Here is a 21,398-nt window from a genome sequence, read left to right on the forward strand (position 1 = left end):
AATAAATAAAATAAAATAAAATAAAATAAATAAATAAATAAATAAAACTGGCACTGTTGGTGACTGTTTCCTGCCATGTGGAGAAAGCCAGTCTGCACTAAAAGAATGCAGTCATTCCACCAAAAGAAGCAAGAACAAAAAAGACAATGACAGCAAAGGGCTCTGGCTGTGTTTCAGATACTGACTTTTTTCCTGTGACCTAGCTGCATCCCAGGCCTTCCAGCAGCTTGACTGTTCAATCTCTTCTTGAACTCAATTAAAAAATCAAATCAATAAAAGATATTAAAAAATAAATCCCTAAGTTTCTCTTGTCATTAAATTTCCCATTATACTCAAACTGGCTCAACTGGATTTTCCACCACTCATAGCCACGAATCTTTTCTCATATAGTTGAAAATTAAATGTAAAAGATATCCACATACAAAAGAATGAAGTTGCATCCTCACCTTATACCACATACAAAGATTAACTTGAAATGGATCAAAACCTTAAACATAAGACCTAAAACTATAAAACTCTTAGGAGAAAATACAGAGGAAAAGCTTCTTGACACTGAGTTTGGCAGTGATTTCTTGGATATGACACCAAAAGCACAGGCAATAAAAGAAAAAAATAAACTGGACATCAAAATTTAAAACTTTTGGGCATCCAACACCACAATCAACAGAGAAAAGTCAACCTATGAAATGGGAGAAAGGATTTACACATCATGTATCTGATGAGGGGTTAAAATCCAGAATATATATAAAACACCTGAAAACTTAATAACAAAAAAACAAACAACCCAATTAAAAAATGGGCAAAGAACTTGAATAGCACTTCTCCAAAGGTATACAAATGGCCAACAAGTATACAAAAAAAGTCAGTATCATTAATCATTAGGGAAATGCAAATCAGAACCACAATGATATCTCTTACACCCACTAGGATGGCTACTATCAAAAACACTCAGAAAATAACAAGTACTGGCAAGGATGTGGAGAAATTGGAACCCTTGTGCATTGCTGGTGAGAACGCAAAATAGTTTAGCCACTGTGGAAAACAGTATGGTAGTTCCTCAAAAAATTAAACATAGAATTGCCATATGATTCAGCACTTCCTCTATACACCCAAAAGAATTGAAAGGAGGGACTCAAACAGATAGATATCTGTGCATCTATGTTCATAGCATCTTTTACTCACAATAGCCACAAGGTGGAAACAACTCAAATGTTCATCAACAGATGAACAGATAAACAAAATGTGGTATATACATATAATCAAGTAATATTCAACCTTATAAAGGAAGGAAACTCTGACACGTGTCCCAACACGGATGAACCCTTATAACATTATGCTAAGTGAAATAAGACAGTCATAGAAACAACAAATACTGTATGATTTCACTTGAGGTTCCTAGAGTAGTCAAATTCATCAAAACAGCAAATAGATTTGCCAGGGTTAGGGGGAGAGGAAAACAGGGAGCTGTTTTTTAATAGGTGTAGAGTTTCAGTTTTTCAAGATGAATAAGTTCTGGAGATTGGTTGCACAATAGTATGAATATACTTAACACGACTGAAATGTACATTTAAAAATGATTAAGATGGTAAATTTTATGTTAGGTACATTTTACCACAATTTTTAAAAATTAAGTCTACAAAAAAGGGATTACTACAAGTAATATTAGAAGAAATTCTGAATATTGTATTTATTTTTTAAAGGGACATGCTTCATTCTCAATTTTTATACCTCTACCAGTTGCAGATGCTGAAATAGATGACAAGAATAAAGACTTAAGTATTTCTGCCTGAAAGACCTAGGAGAAAAAAAACCAAAGGAGCTTCAATGGATGTGAAGGTAAACAAAGTTAATAGCTATTCTCATTTCTTAAATGCCAGTTCCTAGTGTTGCTTTATCTTTAGTATGTCAAGGGTACACTGTACCTAAAATGTGAACGGGGCTATGCATGTATAGTATCAGCTTCATAGTCTATACCCAAAGAACATATGCAACAATTCATTGCTATCTAGGATGTGATAGGCATAACAATGTGGTTTCTAGGCAACTGCAGATATTTTAGAAGAATATTTTCAGGTATGTTCAAGATAGAAAAGAGGGAAAAATTATTTGTTCCATTTAGACTGAGGAAGAAGCAGATTGCCACCACAGATTTAAGTATTATATACCTTTCAGAGAAATTCTGTCCTGCAAGTTGATAACTTGTTTTCCTTCGAAATATCAGATTCTTAAAAGAGAACTATATAACAACTTCGCAGTCCCAGATTCAAATAAGCAGTTAAATCTGTCTGATTTGTCCATATTTTTATATATATAAGATAATGAAATAAAGATTTTTACCTCATTTTAGTTACTGCTACACAATTCAAATAACTACAAAAAGTAAATAAGTTGGAAATAAAACTATTCAAGGTATTATGAAAGAGCTAAGAGATTGACTAAGTGATCTATACACCCAACACCATTAACAACCAAATTATTTTTTCAGTTGTTTAAACAGTATGGTCTTTAAATCTTCTTCATTGGAAAACTTATCAAAATATTTGACACAACTGGTTTGAACTTATTTTAAGAGCTTTATGTTTTACTTGTTGGGTTCTGCTTCATCATTTAATCTAAGAAAACATTTTACCATAAAAATCAGGAATAGGCTTTGCAATTCTTGTTAAGGTGAGGAGCCTGAGTTTCTTTACTAGTAAAGCGGTACAGTTCACTGAATCATTCCAGGAAAGTTTACTGTTGGATGCTTACTACAGGGCAAGTAATCTACAGGTCTTAGAAATAGAATGATGACAAAGATCATCAAACTCTTGTGAAGATTAAATGAGACAACAGCCTATGTAAACTGAAAATGACATTCAAACAACCCAGTTCTTGCAAATGCAGGTTAGTTAGTAGTTTGATGGATAATTAAATTGGATGTTATACCTATATCTTTTTAGGTATAACAGAATGAAATGAGATAAAAATACAGCTCTAGGGTACACAAAAAGTACAAGGATAGGAGCAGAAGAATGCCAGTGATCGAAAAACAGACAGCTAAAATATTCTAATGATAACTATATGATGTTCAATTCAAACATATCAAGAAAATACAGTTATATGACATTAAAGAAAGGTTCTCCAATTGCCATGCTGTCTCCTCTCCTCTGATAAGTCATCAGGAAAAAATAGCTAATAGAGTAAAGGAGAATATTAAAGTCAAGAATCAGAGAGGACTAAAGTAACATTATGCTATTCCTAACTCTAATTTATAGTAATAGGTTATGGGAATAGCAAAAGTAAAAAGTATTTGTCTTAAATTCTCATAATTTAAAAAATGAAGACTTTCTAAAAGAGGTTTAAAAAACACCCAGAAGTATTCTTCCCCCCCCCCTTTTTTTTTTTTTTGGTGAGGAAGATTGGTCCTGAGCTAACACCTGTTGCCAATCTTCCTCTTTCTGCTTGAGGAAGAGTGGCCCTGAGCTAACATCTGTGCCCATCTTCCTATTTTGTATGTGGGTCACCACCACAGTATGGCCTGACAAGTTGTATAGGTCCACACATGGGATCCAAACCCATGAACCCAGGCTACTGAAGCAGAGTGTGCTGAACTTGACCACTACGCCACCAGGCCAGCCCCTCTAGAAGTATTCTTAATGTCACCTAAGAAGGAAATACATAAGCTTCTTGAAAGGTTATATTTTACCTTCTCTAATAAGAAAAACATTTTCTTAAAAGGAAGACAGACTTCTAAAGTGTTTATCTTTTTTTTTTTTTTTTAAGATTGGCACCTGAGCTAACATCTGTTGCCAATCGTTTTTTTCTCTTCTCCCCAAAGCCTCCCAGCACACGGTGGTATTTGCTAGTTGTAGGTCCTCCTAGTTCTGCTATGTGGGACACTGCCTCAGCATGGCTTGATCAGTGGTGCTAGGTCCACACCCAGGATCCAAACCAGCAAAACCCTGGGCCACCGAAGCTGGAGTATGTGAATTTACTCACTCGGCCATGGGGCCAGCCCCTACCTATTCTTACCTTTATGGAAAAACATACAACTAGATCTAAATTTATGTAGCACATCATTTAATTTATATTTTAATCAAATTTATAGAATTGTTACATTATAAGCAGATGCGTTAGTTGGAAAGAATATGTGATGTAGTTTTTAGATAATTTATTATCATCTGTAGTAAAATACCTTAGAGACCCAAAGATGTCTCAGTGGTGCTAGGCACTGGTGATAGAGAATTATTCATTCTCTCTATGCTGAGAGGCAGCAAAATGTAACACCAACAGCCCAGACTCTGCAGCCAGATTTGAACCCAGCTAGCTCTTCCTTCACCTCTCTGTAACTCAGTTTCATAATCTATAAAATAATACTGACATCTCATTAAGTTTTTATGAAAATTAAATGTATTAATATGTGTAAAAGCACTCAGAATAGTGTTGACATGTTAAACGCTATATAAGTGTTAAGTAAATACAAAAAAAGTGTTTGCTCTGGGCCAGGCACTGTTATAGAAGCTAGGAATAAGGAGCGCACAGAACAAACAAAAATCTCTTCCCTTTGTAGAATTTACATTTTAGTAGGGAGATTATATTCTAGAATTAAGAGGCAAAAATTATTTAGCAATAAATCATCTGATACAGGCACCTAGATATGTACCCAGGCTGGCTCAGTAACCACTGAGACTGACAGGAACGGAAGTTTCCACAAGATCCAATTCTATGAAGAAAGTTAACCTAAACCCCAAAATATGGGGAACAGTTCCTCCTGCCTGTTCCAGATGCCACTACTAAGGTTGACTCCATTAAGCAGTTGATCAAAATCTCTGGGGAGGCCAAAGCAGTTGAGAGTTAAATGGCTGATCAAAGAATAAAAGTAATCTCCACTTTCAGAAAGTCAGTATGAAGATGAGCTCCCTGGGTTCTTCTGAGACTTAACAGCATGACACAGTAACAAAAAATTCTGAAAAAGAGGCATGAGAAAGTAAAAACTAAATAGAAAATAGAAACTAATTTTATTTGGATTATTCGATATTTAAGCCTACCTTAAATATCTAGGACAGCTCTTAGTAGAACAACCTTGTCACAATGATGCGTATGACACAAACTCTAGTATGGATAGAAAGCAGTACTTGGGCAAAGGTTCAGCATATGGTCAGAGATTCTAATTTCTAAAATAAACTAAAGCACAGGCCATTCAATTATTCATTCATTCAACTTATATTCACTCAGCTCTAGAGACACCAGCTTTGTTGCCAGGCTTGGCATGGGTACAGAAATGAACAAAAGATCAAAAGGAATTTGGAGCAATTTCTGATCTGGTTAAAATAAGAATAGCTTTTAGAGGCCAGTCCCATGGCCCAATGGTTAAATATGGCACACTCTGCTTCAGCAGCCCAGTTTCAGTTCCCAGGCATGGGCCTACACCACTCATCTCTCACTGGCCATGCTATGGCAGTGACCCACATACAAAAAAAAAGAAAGACTGGCACAGATGGTCTCAGGGCGAATCTTCCTCAAGCAAAAAGAGGAGGATTGGCAACAGATGTTAGCTCAGGGCAAACATTCCTGAGCGAAAAAAGAATAGATTTTAGGCTTCCTGTCATCCAGTCTATTTCTCTTCCAGTATACCACACTGCCACATTTGAACCAAAAAGGAATGGTGTGGGGTGGAAGTAGGGGAATATAATTTCATATAGCAAGCAATCTCTATGACAGAACTGAATACTGTAATTATTTTCACTAGAAAAAAATGATATGTACCTATCACGTATAAAGACCTTTTTCACTTAAGAAATTTTAATCTCTGCCGTATAAATACAATTGCATAAGTTTATTAAAAGAATGACTAATTTCAGTTTCTTGTCTGCAAGCAAAAAGCATTCTACCAAATGAGACTTTAAGTCACCACTTCTCAGTCAAAATGGACATGATTCAACTGTCTAAAACTATGTCTTCAAACATGATTGGATGCTTTATTTTCTATTTATTCCCATCCTCAAAACACTACCAAAAATCAATCAATACCAAAAACCAAAATAAAGTGAAACCAAAGCCATCAAAACAGATGAAGAGAGAGAAGAAGAAAATAAACTGGGGATACCAAAGACTGAGAAATTTTAATACTGTGATATATTTAAAAAGTAAATGTTTAACATTCTGAATACAGTTACTATTTAGGAGGGGAAAAAAACTGCCTCACTAGGAAAGAAATTGTCCTCTGCAATAGAAAACACAGGAGGGAGTTAACCAAAAGAATTTTTCCCATTAAAGAGGAGGAAATAAACAAGGCAAACCTCTTCCCCTCGGACAAAACAGATACCACAGAGAGCAGCTGATAATTCAATCATTTACTAAGTATTCATCCAAAGCAGCAAATCTGCATGTAGAGGCAGAGGAGGGAGTTGGTGGTTTCAAGTTAAACATGCCTCCTTCCTAACTCTTCCTTACTGGAATTCCTCAACACCAGTAATCTTGTCCTTGCTGAGAACCACTACAATTGAGAGCCATTGCTAGGATGGAAATGTACCAAATTTCTTTGGTGTGCTGGGACAGAAGAAAATTTGCCAGTCACTGATCTAGAGCATGTGTACATAATAAAACCTACTTTTCTCACAAAATTCTATTTTTCATGTCATGTAATCATGGGCTCTAGCCACCCTTGCTTCAGCAGTGTGCAAATCTCTTTTCATAAGCAAGTGAAAACGATAATGGTTATTATTAAGTCACAAAACAAAAAGGGAAACAACTCTGCTGTTTGATTAGAGTCCTGCTGCTCTGGTAAAACTTTGGCCAACCTAAAGCCCCTGGAGGCTGGAGCTATTCTGGACAGTTAAATATTACAGATTGCTGAAGTTTTACCTCATAAATTACCAATTTTTATTTTATAATTTGTGATAGGATTCTCTTTTGAGCTACAGTATCTTCTTTGCTTAAGAATAAGTGTTTTAAACTATAAAAATAAGAGGCAATCATTGACAAGACTTCAATAATTCACAAGTGTAAGTTCCTTCCCTTACCGTCCTCCCAGTCCTATTCCACAGAGGTAACCACTGTAAAATAATGCGGGGTGTATCCTTCTAGGCCTCTTCAGAATGCATACAAACTCTATACATAACTGTATACACAAACTTGAGTAAGCAAGAAGGAGATCTTGCTGTACATTCTGCTCTGTAACTTCTTTCTACACTGATGGATTGAATACCCTTTTAAGTTTAAAACTGCTGGTACATCTGACTTATTCAAATTGCCTACTCCACAGTATTTTTCATCATTCTTTTACTGACAGGTACTTTTAGGCTGGAAACCCTTCATCTATTTTTTGTAACATTTTAGTCTTTTCTTTTATAGTTTGTCACTTCACACTGCCATCACTGTACTGCCTAAAGCATTTCTTCTCCTCACTTCTACTGGAAAACTTGGAAACCAGAGAACTTAATGTGTTAGAATTGAGATCAAATTAAAAATGAGGGAAAATTTTCACTGTTCACACATGAACACATTTTTTTGACAGCTATCTTAACTTCTCAGAGGTCCTTAATGCTTCTAGATTCTTGAGAGGTAAAGTTCCCAGATTGTAACTTCTGGATAGGTGAAATATTATCACTATTATTATTAATATACTAGTAGGTTCCCTGTTCTTATTTTCATATGGAAAATACCTTAGGATCAGGAAATTAGTATGAAACAGTAGATGCCACTATTTCAGTAAATGTCATAATAATAGTATATGTATCATTATAAAAATATTTTAAGTAATCTATTCATATTAGTCTATTCCATCCCTACACCCAGTCAGTTAGTTGCATAAACCACTACTACTGTAGTGCACATATGTGGTTTACCACTCAAATATCCCCCTTCCTTCTGCAACTCCACTACCTTAAATTCTTTTGAGTAATTACCCATCCCCCTATCACTAGCTATAAGTCAATCTAATACTTTCATCTCATTGAATTGTTCAGAATAAGCATATAACCTAATCAGGATCACAGGACAAACAGAGACCTTTGCTGGGATTCTGGAGAAAAGAAGCTGATACAAGCTTGCACTCTGCTCTCCTTCCACTCCCCTCCTGTCCCTTCTTTCACTTTCTTCTTTGCCCCTTTTCCTTCCTCTCTCCTCTCCTAAATGCACAAGAGAGAAGACTATCATTATTCCCCAGAATGTGAGAGAATGAAGATACAAAATCTAGAGCTCAGGGGCTAGAAAGGATGGTACTGAACGGAACCTGAGGATAAAGGCAACAAGAGGAAGCAGAGCCAAGAAATGGAGGCTGGACACATTTGACCCCACAATCAAAATACGCCTGGATTTTCTAGACATTTTTTTGGTTTGATTTTTCTGTCACTTGCAATATAAAGAATCCTAACCCCTACACTTAGAACCTTACATTGTTCTCTAGTCTTTAGATTTCAAGCACCATTTTTATTGAATAAGTTTCAGGAAAATTTCCTGTCAAGTTGCAGTCTAACAATGATTTTACGCTTGAACAAAACCTTAAGATAAATTCCATTTGTTTTAAGACTAAAATTTTCCCTTTAAAACTTCTATCTTCTAACACATATTCCAAAATCACTTTCACCAGTAATAAATATCTGATTTTTGACAGAAAGAAATTCAGCTCAACATACTCAATTTCCAAGCCTTAGAAACTGAAGAAATGAGAAACTGAATCTTCAATGCGTTGGAAAGATTACTAAAGCAAAAAGTCACAAGGGAATAAAACTGTAAAGCACAGAATTAATACCTAGGTATTTCTTCTTCCTGGCATTTTGCTTTCTGATTTTAGGATTTCAAGTATCCTTTTGGAATGAAAGCTACTCATGATCTAGCCAGCCAATATTCCCTGTGGTACTAGGCAATGATTTAATTAAATCTATCATTAAAACAAGCCAGTTACTTAATTCAATCTAATTCTGATGAAAAACATAGAATTTAACCTGCAGTATACCATGTTTATCTAATATTCAACTATTTAAACATGTAATTTCATTTCTGAGAGCTGGAAAAAAATTTAACTTACCTCAATTGTTTCGCATAGTTCTGTTCAATTTCTATCCTCTCTTTAACAAATTTGGCATATCTTTCCAAGAAGTCAATTCCCCATTGTGTATGCTTGTCTAAGCTGTCGAACTGATCCTAGAAAAGGAAGGTAAAAACATATTGAAAAGTCTAAAATTTTATCCACAAATATTTAACTAGCTTCTGATATTTGTCCAGAGAGGCAATAGGTATAAAAGAAAAAACCTAGGCTCTTCTGCTGGTCCCCACCCATCTCATCCTTTAAGACCAGACAGAAATAGGTTCCTCAGCATAAATCATGCTACTCTACTCCTGAATGCCTTTACACATGTAGTTCTCTCTGGCTGCAACACCCTCTCCTGGTCACCTTTTTGCAAGTAACTCTTTTTCCTCCTTTGAGATTCAGTTCAGGAACTATGACCTCCAGAAACTGGCCCTAAACTCTCAGACTGGGATAAGCGGTCTTTCTCTGGATCCACAAACCTCTCTAAAAATTACTATCTCATTCACTTGCCATACTATATTGAGGGGAGGAACCACATACTATTCAATTCTGCACTCCTGAGGCATAAGCACCATAGCACCACAGCAATCACTCAATGAAGAACTATTTAGCTGAACAGAACCAAATATACCTGGAGTCGAATTCTGGGCTCTGCATTCACCAGACGTTTGACCTTGGGCAAGTTACCAAGGTTCTTTGAACTTTTTCCATCTTAAAACGGGAGTCTCATCACCCACCTCAATAGGATTACAGTGCTGTCAGTAAGTGTTCTGCAATGTAGTAAACATGACACTAACACATAACAAAGTATCATTAGTCCTGCAAGGATCTTTCAATCCTCAGAAGATACTCCCTTCTACCTGTTGTCTGAGAAACCATCATTTCGTGTCCTTCAAGAATACTTTCCAAATTGACTAATAACTTAGTGCTTTCTCCCTCTCCCACATCAAAAGTCTATAATGCTGACAAAATATTCAAACATCACCCCTTTCTATAGCTCTGTCTCTTCCCCCTAAATAACCCATAGTTTAATCACATTTGTTATTTACAAATGAATCATCTTCACGTCTTTGCCTTTTATCTCTTTCCCTTCCTTAAATCAAACAGCAGAAAGAATTCATCCGGCTATCATAGTTTGATATTACTACTCTATTTCCATTCTTTCATGCAACTTTATCATTTGGCTTCCAAGTAGACTTGAAAACAGCAAGACTGCACTGCCCAGTAAACTTAATCAGCATATTAGTAATACTTCCCATTATAAATTGAAATAGTCTTTCCAACTGAAAAACTCTCAACAAAAACATTCCAAAAAAAGAATAATCTGAAGCTGAAACAATCATCCTTCATTTTTTCCAAAATGCTTCAAAGGCTATCATCATCATCTTCACCAAATTTGGTAGTACACTTGTACCTTCTAGATGAAATCTCCAAAATTTTTTTATTACAAACCCCTATTAGTAAAACATCTGAGCAAATATCTCTATTATATGTAAATTTATAAATTATATATACCTATACTATTACATTATGTAATTATGAAATCCATAAAACAGAAATTTTAAAAATAAGTGAAAATGAAATAAACATTTTTAAACAGTTTTTTTCTTATTTAACAAACAAATGCCTTTGGGCCGTGACTTTTTAAAATATTAACAATTTTATTGAGAGCAATGAACTGAATATACTTCATAACCTCTAAAATCTTGGTTGAATACTTAATGGCAAAGGACTTTGAAGGCCTTGGTTCTAAACTGTGACATTTAGTTTCTAGTGGTTGTCATAGCTGGAGAAACAAATGACACCTCACAAAGATATAAAGATCTGAATGGAAAAAGTTCAATGGTGACTATACTTTCCAATTCCTTTTTCAAACTCATCCACCAAAATGCAAAGGTTTATGTTAAAATTTGGCTAATAAACGTCCTTGATATCAGTCTGCTATTTTTAGAAACTAATCGGAAAACACTGCATCTTTATATTTTTAACAAATGGGTTCAAAGTCCACTGAAACTAACTGTGATGCAACTTTATGCATCAATTTGGCTAGGCAACACAACCCAGATATTTGGTCAAATATTTAGCCTGGATGTTTCTGCCAAGGCATTTTTTGGATGAGATTAATATTTAAATTGGTGAATTTGGATACAGCAGATTACCCTTCATAATGTGGGTGGGCCTCATCCAGTCAACTGAAGCCCTTAATACAACCAAGACCACCTTTCCCCTGCAAGAAGAAATGCTGACAGCAGACTGCCTGCCTTTAGGCTAGAACTGAAACTCTTCCTGGGCCTGCCTTGCAGAGTTTGGACTTCACAAGCCTCCAAAATCGTGTGACTCGATCCTTAAAAATCAGAATCTCAATCTTTCTTTCTCTGTGTGTGTGTATGCGTGTGTGCAAACATCCTGTCCAACATCCTGTCGGTTCTGTTTCTCTGGAGAACCCTGACTAATATACTAACTTTAAAACAAGTAAGAAATTTGCTTCCAAGTGTTTTAAGTGTGCAGATATAATAACCTGTAGGTGACACAAATCATTTAATTATATAATGATGGATGCATTTCCAAACATTTACCATCAAAATGGTTTCTCCATAGCTCGAGTTTCTTTGGAAAAGCAGCTATTTACTCACTATTAAAATTTCTCTTTTACCTTGAACAGACATATTAAATTTTCTCAAAATTACCTGCTAGGAAAGCATATTATTAACAGCCACTTATTAAAGAAAAGGTCAACAAATTTGAAACACCCAGGAGATGAAGAGGAAATCTGTGTAAAACAAAGATACTCAATGGTCTCTCCCCATTTCATTTGGAAATACTGTAAAAAGTCTATCCACTGCATTTTAAAGGTGGTATTTTTATAAAATTAACCATAATCAAAATATGCTGTAAAATTCTGTGGACTTCTGGCTTTATTTTTCTTTGCCTACCTATAAATGATGAACTGAATAAATTACAACCATATCCCAATTTCCTTTTTAAAATTCCAGTCAAGTCACTGCTCTATCAGTGGTTATTACATGGTTTTTTCATAAAACACTGTTCCAAGTCATCTACTGTTCAGAATAAATCTTCTTCAATACACCTTTCCTTGAGTGTTTCACAAAAAAGTAGCTGTAAATATACTTCATTGTTGAAAAAGAATCTAGCAAACATTATAAGCTGAGATAGTAGAAACATCTGTACTTTAATCAAACTGTATAGCAAACTTTCAGCATGTAGTATTTCCCAAAACGTATTTCTTTAGGGGTGTTTTCTATGAGCCTTCTAACAGTATTTGTTAAGACCATTAGTTTGTGACCATGTTGTTTTACATATATTATATCACTGTTTTTACCACAAATGTAAGAGCAAGTATATTTCTAATAGCGTGCTCTCTTTCCCCATTAAGCCTGAAATTTCAGAGGATTCCAGAATACTCTTGTTCATAACACATTATTCACAATAATCAAAAGGTGGAAGCAACCCACATATCCATCAACAGATGAATGGATAAATAAAATGTGGTATATACATACAATGGAATATTACTCAACCTTAAAAAGGGGTAATCTGACACATGCTACAACATGGATGAACCTTGAAAACATTATGCTAAGTGAAATAATTCAGTCACAAAAGGACAAATACTGTATGATTCCACTTATACAACGTACCTAGAGTAATCAAATACAAAGAGATAGAAAGTAGAAAGGTGGTTCCCAGCGGCTCAGGGGAAGGGAGAACCGAGTTATTGTTCAACAGATAGAGTTTCCATTTGGGAAAATGAAAAAAGTTCAAGAGATGGATGGTGGTGATGATTGCACAACACCGTGAATATATTTCATGCCACTGAACTGTTTAAAATGGAAAATGTTATGTTATCTGTATTTTACCATAATAAAGGGGGAGGGGGACTTCTGAATATTTATCAACAAATTCAGGGAAATTCAGTATAGTCTTGACTGGTTATCACATGATTTTAAACATCACTAAAAAAACTGCAGAGGTCATGATGTGGATTCTTATTTTTCAAACTCTTGCTAATTATGATGGCTTCAAATTATTATCTGATCATAAGACACAAAATACATTCAGGGCAAGCTTTGTTACTATCAGTAACAGACCAGTAGCCATATTTCAAATAATCTTAATAATTTCTTTGGGAGAGGCCACCTCTAGTCTATACTATTAAGTAGCCGTTGTATTTCTTTTCTTTGTTAATAAACATTGTTTGTACATTTTTTTCAAATATATTAAAATGAGGAGCATCAGCCTTGCCATTTCTTATTATCTATGCTTTTATTATAGTATCACATTTGACCCATGGTTTCTTTATAGGAAACTTTAAGTCAACAACTCCAGGGTCAATTCATATTTAATAGTTTTTTGGGTTTTTTTTTTAAAGATTGGCACCCAAGTTAACACTTACTGCCAATCTTCTTTTTTTTTTTCCTTCTTCTTCCCACAGCCCCCCAGTACATAGTTGTATATTCTAGTTGTAGGTCTGTCTGGTTGTGGCATATGGGATACCATCTCAGCATGGCTTGATGAGCAGAGCCATGTCTGTGCTCAGGATCCGAAGTGGCAAAACCCTGGGCTGCCAAAGCAGAGCACGCGAACTTAACCACTCCGGGGCCGACCTCTCATGTTTAAAATACAGTAAAGTGTCATGATTCTTATTTTTTAGATAACATACATAAATAGAAGTTCTAAGCTCTTTTCTCCTTATCTCAGTGAATCATCTTATGTGCTCTACTTTGAAGACCCCTGCTTTAAATTATGCATTATCATCTGATCTACATCAAGTCCTCCTACCCTACTGATATGGTCTTACTGTTTTTTATCTTTACCTTCTCTTGTATCCACATAGAATTCCAGTTTTCTATTTAAGTTAATGACCTCCCAAGTTAAACCAAGAATACACTGCTCCAAGGGGCCAGCCAGTGGCCAGGTGGTTAAGTTTGCGTACTCAGCTTTGGCACCCGGGGGTTTCCCAGTCTGGATCCTGGGTGTAGACCTATGCACCACTCATCAAACCATGCTGCGGTAGCACCACACACAGAAGAACTAGAAGGGCTTACAACCAGGATGTACAACCAGGTACTGGGGCTTTGGAGAGAAAGAAAAAAAAAAAGAGGAAGATTGGCAACAGAAGTGAGCTCAGGGCCAATCTTCCTCACCAAAAGAAAAAAAAAGCATCTGTCATCAATAAGAGATGATAGCTTTTTTTAAAAAAAGAATACATTGCTCCAAATTTATACACTCCCTTAGATCTATTTCAAGCTCTTTCACAATTCCCAAAGAAAAACTAAATCATCTAAAGAATTCTGTATCTAAGACCTGTGTCAGACTATATAAAAAAATTAAATGTCATTCCTTTTCTCCAATACTCAAAAATCATTCATGCTATAATTCCACCGGACAGATCCTTGGGCTACATTTATTTATTAACTCTCCAAAAGGTATTTTTAGAGTTGGTCACCATAACAAATGTCTAAAACCTCAACTAATTAGAATAATGAGGGGCTGGCCTGGTGGCGCAGCAGTTAAGTTTGCATGTTCCACTTTGGCAGCCCAGGGTTTGCTGGTTCGGATCCCAGGAGCTGACATAGCACCAACCACTTGGCAAGCAATGTTGTGGCAGGCATCCCACATATAAAGTAGAGGAAGATGGGCACAGATGTTAGATGCGTGACCCCAATTTTTTTTTCAGCCTTATATTTCTCTCCTGGTGAAAGAAATGCATCATTTTTAATAACAGTATTCATAACACTTATACATTTGGATACTAAGAATATAAAACTGGCAGTGATTTTAAGAGAGAATCTATCTAGCCCCATCCCATTTTGGTTGCTAGTCAGGTATGGGCAGGTCTCTTAAGCATTCTGGGCATCAGCTTCATACAGTGGTCCTCTTTATATGCAGGGGATATGTTCCAAGACCCCCAGTGGATGCCTGAAATAGCGGATAGTACTAAACCTTATATATATTTTTTCGTATACATACCTATGATAAAGTTTAATTTATAAATTAGACATAGTAAGAGATTAACAACGAATACAACAGAACAATTATAACAATATGCTGTAATAAAAGTTATTGTAGATCTTGCAAGCTTAACAAATGATTTTTTTTCTTTCCTTATTAAGTTGAGAACTTTCACTTTTTCACTTAAGGGAAGTACATTACAGCTTCTCTTTGGCGTATCCGAATTGCCAGCATCATTACTCTTGTGCTTTGAGGTCATTATTAAGTAAAATAAGGATTACTTGAACAAAAGTACTGTGATATCACGACGGTCTGATAACTGAGACAGCTACTAAGTGACTAAAAGGGCAGGTAGCATATACAGTGTGGATATGCTGGACAAAGGAGTGATTCATGTCCTGGGCTGGATGGAGCAGGACAGGGTGAGATTTCATCATACTACTAAGAACAGCACACAATTTAAAACTTATGAATTATGTCTGGAATTTTACATTTAATATTTTCAGACCATAATTGACCATGTGTAACTGAAACCATAGAAAGTGAAACTGCGGCTAAGGGGGGACTACTGTATTTATAAAACAAAGAGTCTGGAACCATTGTTTACTAAAGAACGTTAATTACTAAACTTATTTTTGATAAGTGATGTGTTGTAGTAGAAAGAAAATAAGACTTGGAGTCAAAATGATTGAATTCTTTGATTTCAGAAATATGGTTTTCTCATTTGCAAAATGCCTTATCAATAGGGTTTTGTACGCAACGTCTGGTAATATATGTGAAAGCACTGTGTAAATTCAAAAGTGCTGTACAAATAGAATGGTTATTCAGTCAGCAAGTAAGTGCCGTGTATGCACTAGGCTGTGTGATGTAGTTCATTTTATCTCTTCTGGTTTTAACATTTAAGTAATTGAATCTCATAAGAATACTAAAATCATTGTGAACAAATGAAGCTATTCGAATGATTTTTGTAATTGTGGTAACTTTGGTTTATAACATTATATAAATTTCAGTTGTTCATTATATTTCGATTCCTGTGTGGATTACATCATGTTCACCACTCAGAGACTAGTTACAATCCATTGCCACACACCTGTGCCTCACCCCTTTCACTCTTCTCCTTCCCCCCTTCCCCTCTGGTAACCAGCAATCTAATCTGTCTCTGTGTAACTGTTGTTGTTTTCATCTTCTACTTATGAGTGAGATCATATGGTATTTGACTTTCTCCCTCTGGCTTATTTCGCTTAGCATAATACCCTCAATCAGGGTCCATCCATGTCACAAATGGCTGGATTTCATCATTTCTTATGGCTGAGCAGTATTCCATTGTGTACATATGCCACATCTTTATCCATTCGTCCCATCATGGGCACTTAGGTTGTTTCCAAGTCTTGGCTGTTGTGAATAATGCTGCAGTGAACACAGGGGTGCAGGTATCTTTATGCATTCCTGTTTTCATGTTCTTTGGATGAATACCCAGCAGTGGAATAGCTGGATTGTATGGTAGTTCTATTCTTAATTTTGGGGGGAATTTCCACACTGCTTTCCGTAGTAGCTGCACTAGATTGCACTCCCACCAGCAGTGTATGAGAGTTCCCTACTCTCCACACCCTCTCCAATACTTGTTTCCCGTTTTGTTAATTATAGCCATTCTGATGGGAGTGAGGTGATGTCTCATTGTAGTTTTGATTCACACTTCCCTGATAGTTAATGATGTTGAACATCTTTTCATGTGTCTATTGGCCATCTGTATATCTTCTTTGGAGAAATATTTGTTCAGATCTTTTGCCTGTTTTTTAGTTGGGTTGTTAGTTTTTTTGTTGTTGAGATGTATGAGTTCTTTATATATTTTGGATATTAATCGCTTATCAGATATATGGTTTCCAAATGTCTTCTCCCAGTTGTTAGGTTGTCTTTTCATTTTGTTGATGGTTATTCAAATGATTCCTTGGAAACTAGTATATGGAAATGAAAAATAAACTTGTACTTTGTTATCTAATGTTCCCTCTTGGATTCAGAGTAACAAGACCAACCTTATGGTGAAGTTCTTTTGCAGTTTCAAAATTGATCCATTTTTGTTTAGTACTGCTTAGAGAAAAAGTAAAATATCTAGTAAAATTACAGAATTTAAAATGAACGTTTGTTCACTGAATATTTTAATATTTCAAGCGTGAATCTTGTTTGGATCTCTTACTATTTACTTTGCCTTTTTATTACTTATATGATATTGCTAAATTAGTTTCTGTGGTGACTTCCTTTCAAAATTTAAATCATTCACTTTTGAATGTTTAGAGTTTGTGATATTTATACTGTTTGTTACTGTATTGAAATTAGTATGTCTAGTAAAAAACTCAGATATGTTATTCAATGGATTGAATAAAATTTATCTCAAAAATGAAAACTGTTTCTATATTTTAAATTTCATAATATTAAATTTATATTTGACAAATTCATATTTGCAATTTGTGGATTTACTGTCTAGGGCAACAAATATTTTATAATATGGCTATATAATACAGTATTTAAAATTTTCTGTTTCAAGACTTCTATCTTTTACAGGTACTTTTTTTTTCAAGTGAGAATTTTTTTTTCCCAAGGTAGTTACAAGGCAGAGAACTTTGTTTCACTTGTAGTTAAATGTGTATATCTTGCTCTTATGCTGTCTTTTAATGCTGATTGCTGTGTTTTTTAGTTGGCTTTTATTTGAGATCTATTTAATTAAAAAAGTATTTTAAAACCTTAGTCAAATATAATTAACTCAATTATTGGGCTTCTCTAGTGTTCTCTACTTGTACCATTGTCCGGTGATGTTTTTGAATATTTTAAAAATCAACCTTAAAAATTAAGAATTTTATCCAAAGAGATTTTATAGCTTGTAGCGTAACCTTCATTATCTGAAAAATAAAATTTAACCATACTTTCTCATTGTTCTTTTTTTTTTTCTTTTGAGGAAGATTAGCCCTAAGCTAACATCTGCTGCCAATCCTCCTCTTTTTGCTGAGGAAGACTGGCCCTGACCTAACATCCATGCCCATCTTCCTGCACTTTATATATGGGCCCCCAAAGCGGAGGGCTCAAACTTAACCACTCGGCCATGGGGCCGGTCCTATCCAATCCCTAGTTTCAAAGTCTGAGATCACTCTTTTCCCTACTCCATGCCAGCAAATACCTTGGACTATGGAAAATGTTGGGGAAAGGCTCAAGACAAACTAAAGAAGTGAACTTTAGCAGTATTCTGAAACTATCTATGGATTAGAAATAAATAATAATATTAAGTCATCAAAATAGGTAACTTATCCGCACTTTCCTATTCTATCGTTAGCACTACTCATTTCTATGTATTTCTTCTGGATTACTAGCTGCGTCCAACTTCTTCCATTTCTTTGCCTTAATTATCCCCTCACCTCCTTTTCCAACACATTCATTCTTATCACAGCTTCTGTGAAATACATCTCTCCATCAGTGGTGTGCCCTAATTAAATCTTACCATCTCATATTTAAACTCAAGAAAGCTCTTATTTTCTGTTTCCTTCAGGCATTGTTTAATTTTGTAAAATGTTTAAAGTTATTTTACCTTATTTATTTGGGAACACAAGGAAAACATTTTAAATTAAAGTCCAACTTAAACGTCCATACTATTTAGCCTAAATCAAATGAATTACATGTTGCTCCAAGGTTCGAGTATATAGTAGTAAGTGTGGTAATAAATAGTACATTTATTCAATCTTCTTACTTTTATCTATATAATGATATCTTTAATATAATTTAATGTTAAAAAACTATTTTATGTCTCACAAAATGTTCTAATTTTTTTTAGAAGTCACTATTTAATATTCGATCCTTATTTTTTTAATTACTTTGACACAGCCTTGCATCCAAAAGAAGTCCCAATAAAGTACTTTTGGTCAAGCACCAAGGGTCACAACTGCATAAAAAAAGACTTTCTTCACTAAAAAGCAGAATAATGACTTTGCTGTCCTAGTTTGGGCTTACTCTATGGCTCTGATTTTCTGCCAAAGTTTCTCCAGCACTTCTGAATACCAAAGTACTACCAAAAAACATTTTTAAGATCTAACACAACTGACTTTTCTTTGATTCATATGGGACTGTGGAAACTTTTTCTTTTTAAGTCTCACAGAGCTAAGAAATCAATTTACAATTCAGAGTCAACAACATCTACCCCCAAAGTAAATTGAGGAATACTGTAAAGTTTAAAAAAAAAATCAACTTAATTATTTAGATTTGTTTTCTCATGGTTGTTTTTTTTTTAAGATAGATGCAAACTTGTATATTTGGGAAACTCACCTGATTACTTTTAATTTTTAATTAAAAATGTCAATTAAATTTTAAATTAAGCTCTAGTGACTTCAAAATCTATCCAGATTTTGAAGAAATCTGGATATTGAAGAAACTAAATTTCAAGAATCATAGTTCTGAGATGGATAGCCCTGTCTAACTCATGAACTCCAGTACCCCAAGGCCAATAACTTTTTGACTTCATGGAGACCCCAATCCACTGATCCTGACACATTATCACTATCCTTTGCCCTCCCCCTGCCTTCATTTACATCTTTACACAGCTTAGAGTCCATAAGCCATCATTATAATCACTCCTTGCAAACAGCCTCAACTGTCCCTGCACTCTCTTGCTTTGCCAAATTTCAACCCTGCTCTTATACTCACCTCTTCACTAAACCTTTCCCATGCTGCTGAAGAAAGGTAAAAAGAAAAAAAGGAAAGAACAACACTAACTGATCATACTTTGAAATTTATTAGCCTATTAACCTAAGAGGCTTTAACGCTACTTAGGCTGAACCCTTCTACTACCCCATTATCCTATCCAACTATTTTACACCTTCTTCTTTCACTTTAAATTTACACCACCTCCTATCCTTTCACTCTTAACTAATAATCTACCTTCCTACTTCACTAAAAGACAAGAAATCAGAAAATAATTCCTCACTCTCTAACTCTCTTTTTACCACAAACACCTCTGTGCTTTTACTCTGCCTTCATGCCTATTACTTTGGATAAACTGTCAACATCCCTAGTGCGTCTGCTTACCTGGAGAATTACTGCAGTTTCAGGTTTAGTTGTTAAACTAAGACCCTAAGCCTGCATATGCTTGACATACTCCAGGAAGAGTCAAGAAGCTGGCAAGCTACAGCTGAAGGAGCAGAGGGAAGAGTAGTAACAGCTGAAATGGAGATGTGTGGGGTCAGAATCCAGATCGCACATGCCTTATCTTCCACCATAAAGACCTTGGCCTTTTTTTTTTTCTTTCAGGAAGATGAGCCCTGAGCTAACTGCTGCCAATCTTCCTCTTTTTGCCGAGGAGGACTGGCCCCGAACAAACACCCATGCCCGTCTTCCTCTACTTTATATGTGGGACGCCTACCACAGCATGGCTTGCCAAGCAGTGCCATGTCTGCACCCGAGATCCAAACCAGTGAACCCCGGGCCGCCGAAGCAGAATATGTGCACTTAACCGCTGCACCACTGGGCTGGCCGCAAGACCTTGGCTTTAATCCTGGGTGAAATGAAAACACATTTAGAGGGTCTTGAGCCTAAGCCTAACATGACCTGACTCAGGTTTTTAAGCAGACCACTCTGGCTTCTAAGCTGATTAAAAAAACAAAACCGTCTCAGGGCAAGGGAGACTTTTTGAGAAGGCCACTGCAATAGTCCAGACCAGAGATCAGGTTGGCTTGGTCCAGGGTGGGAGCAGCAGAGTACTGAAAAGTGGTCAGATTTTGGATATATTCTGAAGGCAGTGTCAACAAAATTTTCTGATGTTTTGAGTGTGAGTTGTGAAAGAAAGACATCAATTTTAAGCACCATGAACTAGAAGGATAAAGTTGCTTTGAACTAAACTGGGGTGACTAAGTGAACAAGAGAAAGAAAAACATTGATAATATAGAAGAAAGAAGGAAGAACTGGCGCAATGAACTCTGAGTAGGAGAGAGGACATGTGTACATAAGTGGACAGGCTGACCTACAGTAACAGGAGAGAAGGCAGAGTAAACAGGAACAGGTCTACACAGCTTAGAAGATGTGGTGGTGGTAGCTTGTGGAAAATTCTCTTGTGATCACTTCTACTCTTTTCAGTAAAATAGGAGGCAAGGTCATTCGTTGAGATTAAGGATATAGGAGGTATCAGAGGGTGAAGGGGCAAAAAAAGAATCCCTTTCCCTGTTTTGCATTCAAATATATGACAGAGTCATGTCTTTTTAAAGGCAATGATTCAGCACATCATAATAGATTCTACACAAAGGATACAAAATAATTTATAAAAAGATGGTGATGAGGCTATGAGAAAGTGCCTCTCAGATTTCTAACCACAGGGAGCAGAGCTGACCAGGGACCCAGCTGCCAAGCTTCCCACCGGCTGCTCCCCACACAATAACTGAGGAAAGCT

The 21,398-nt window shown here is 35.7% G+C and overlaps 1 protein-coding gene across 5 annotated transcripts in view; it reads right to left on the reverse strand.

Moving 5' to 3' along the window:
• Positions 1-21,398, reverse strand: part of FNBP1L (formin binding protein 1 like) — a 127,324-nt gene that overhangs the window by 45,838 nt on the left and 60,088 nt on the right. For 4 of the 5 annotated variants that reach the window (XM_023641614.2, XM_070268715.1, XM_023641613.2 and 1 more), the window contains exon 2: positions 9,008-9,123. In XM_023641614.2, coding sequence (XP_023497382.1) covers positions 9,008-9,123 — 116 coding nt within the window. Of the gene's footprint in view, positions 1-9,007; positions 9,124-9,641; positions 12,648-21,398 lie in introns of those variants that run through there. The other variant, XM_070268716.1, reaches the window with a different exon arrangement.

This window comes from Equus caballus, chromosome 5, assembly GCF_041296265.1.
Source record: "Equus caballus isolate H_3958 breed thoroughbred chromosome 5, TB-T2T, whole genome shotgun sequence".
Classification (NCBI taxonomy): domain Eukaryota; kingdom Metazoa; phylum Chordata; class Mammalia; order Perissodactyla; family Equidae; genus Equus; species Equus caballus.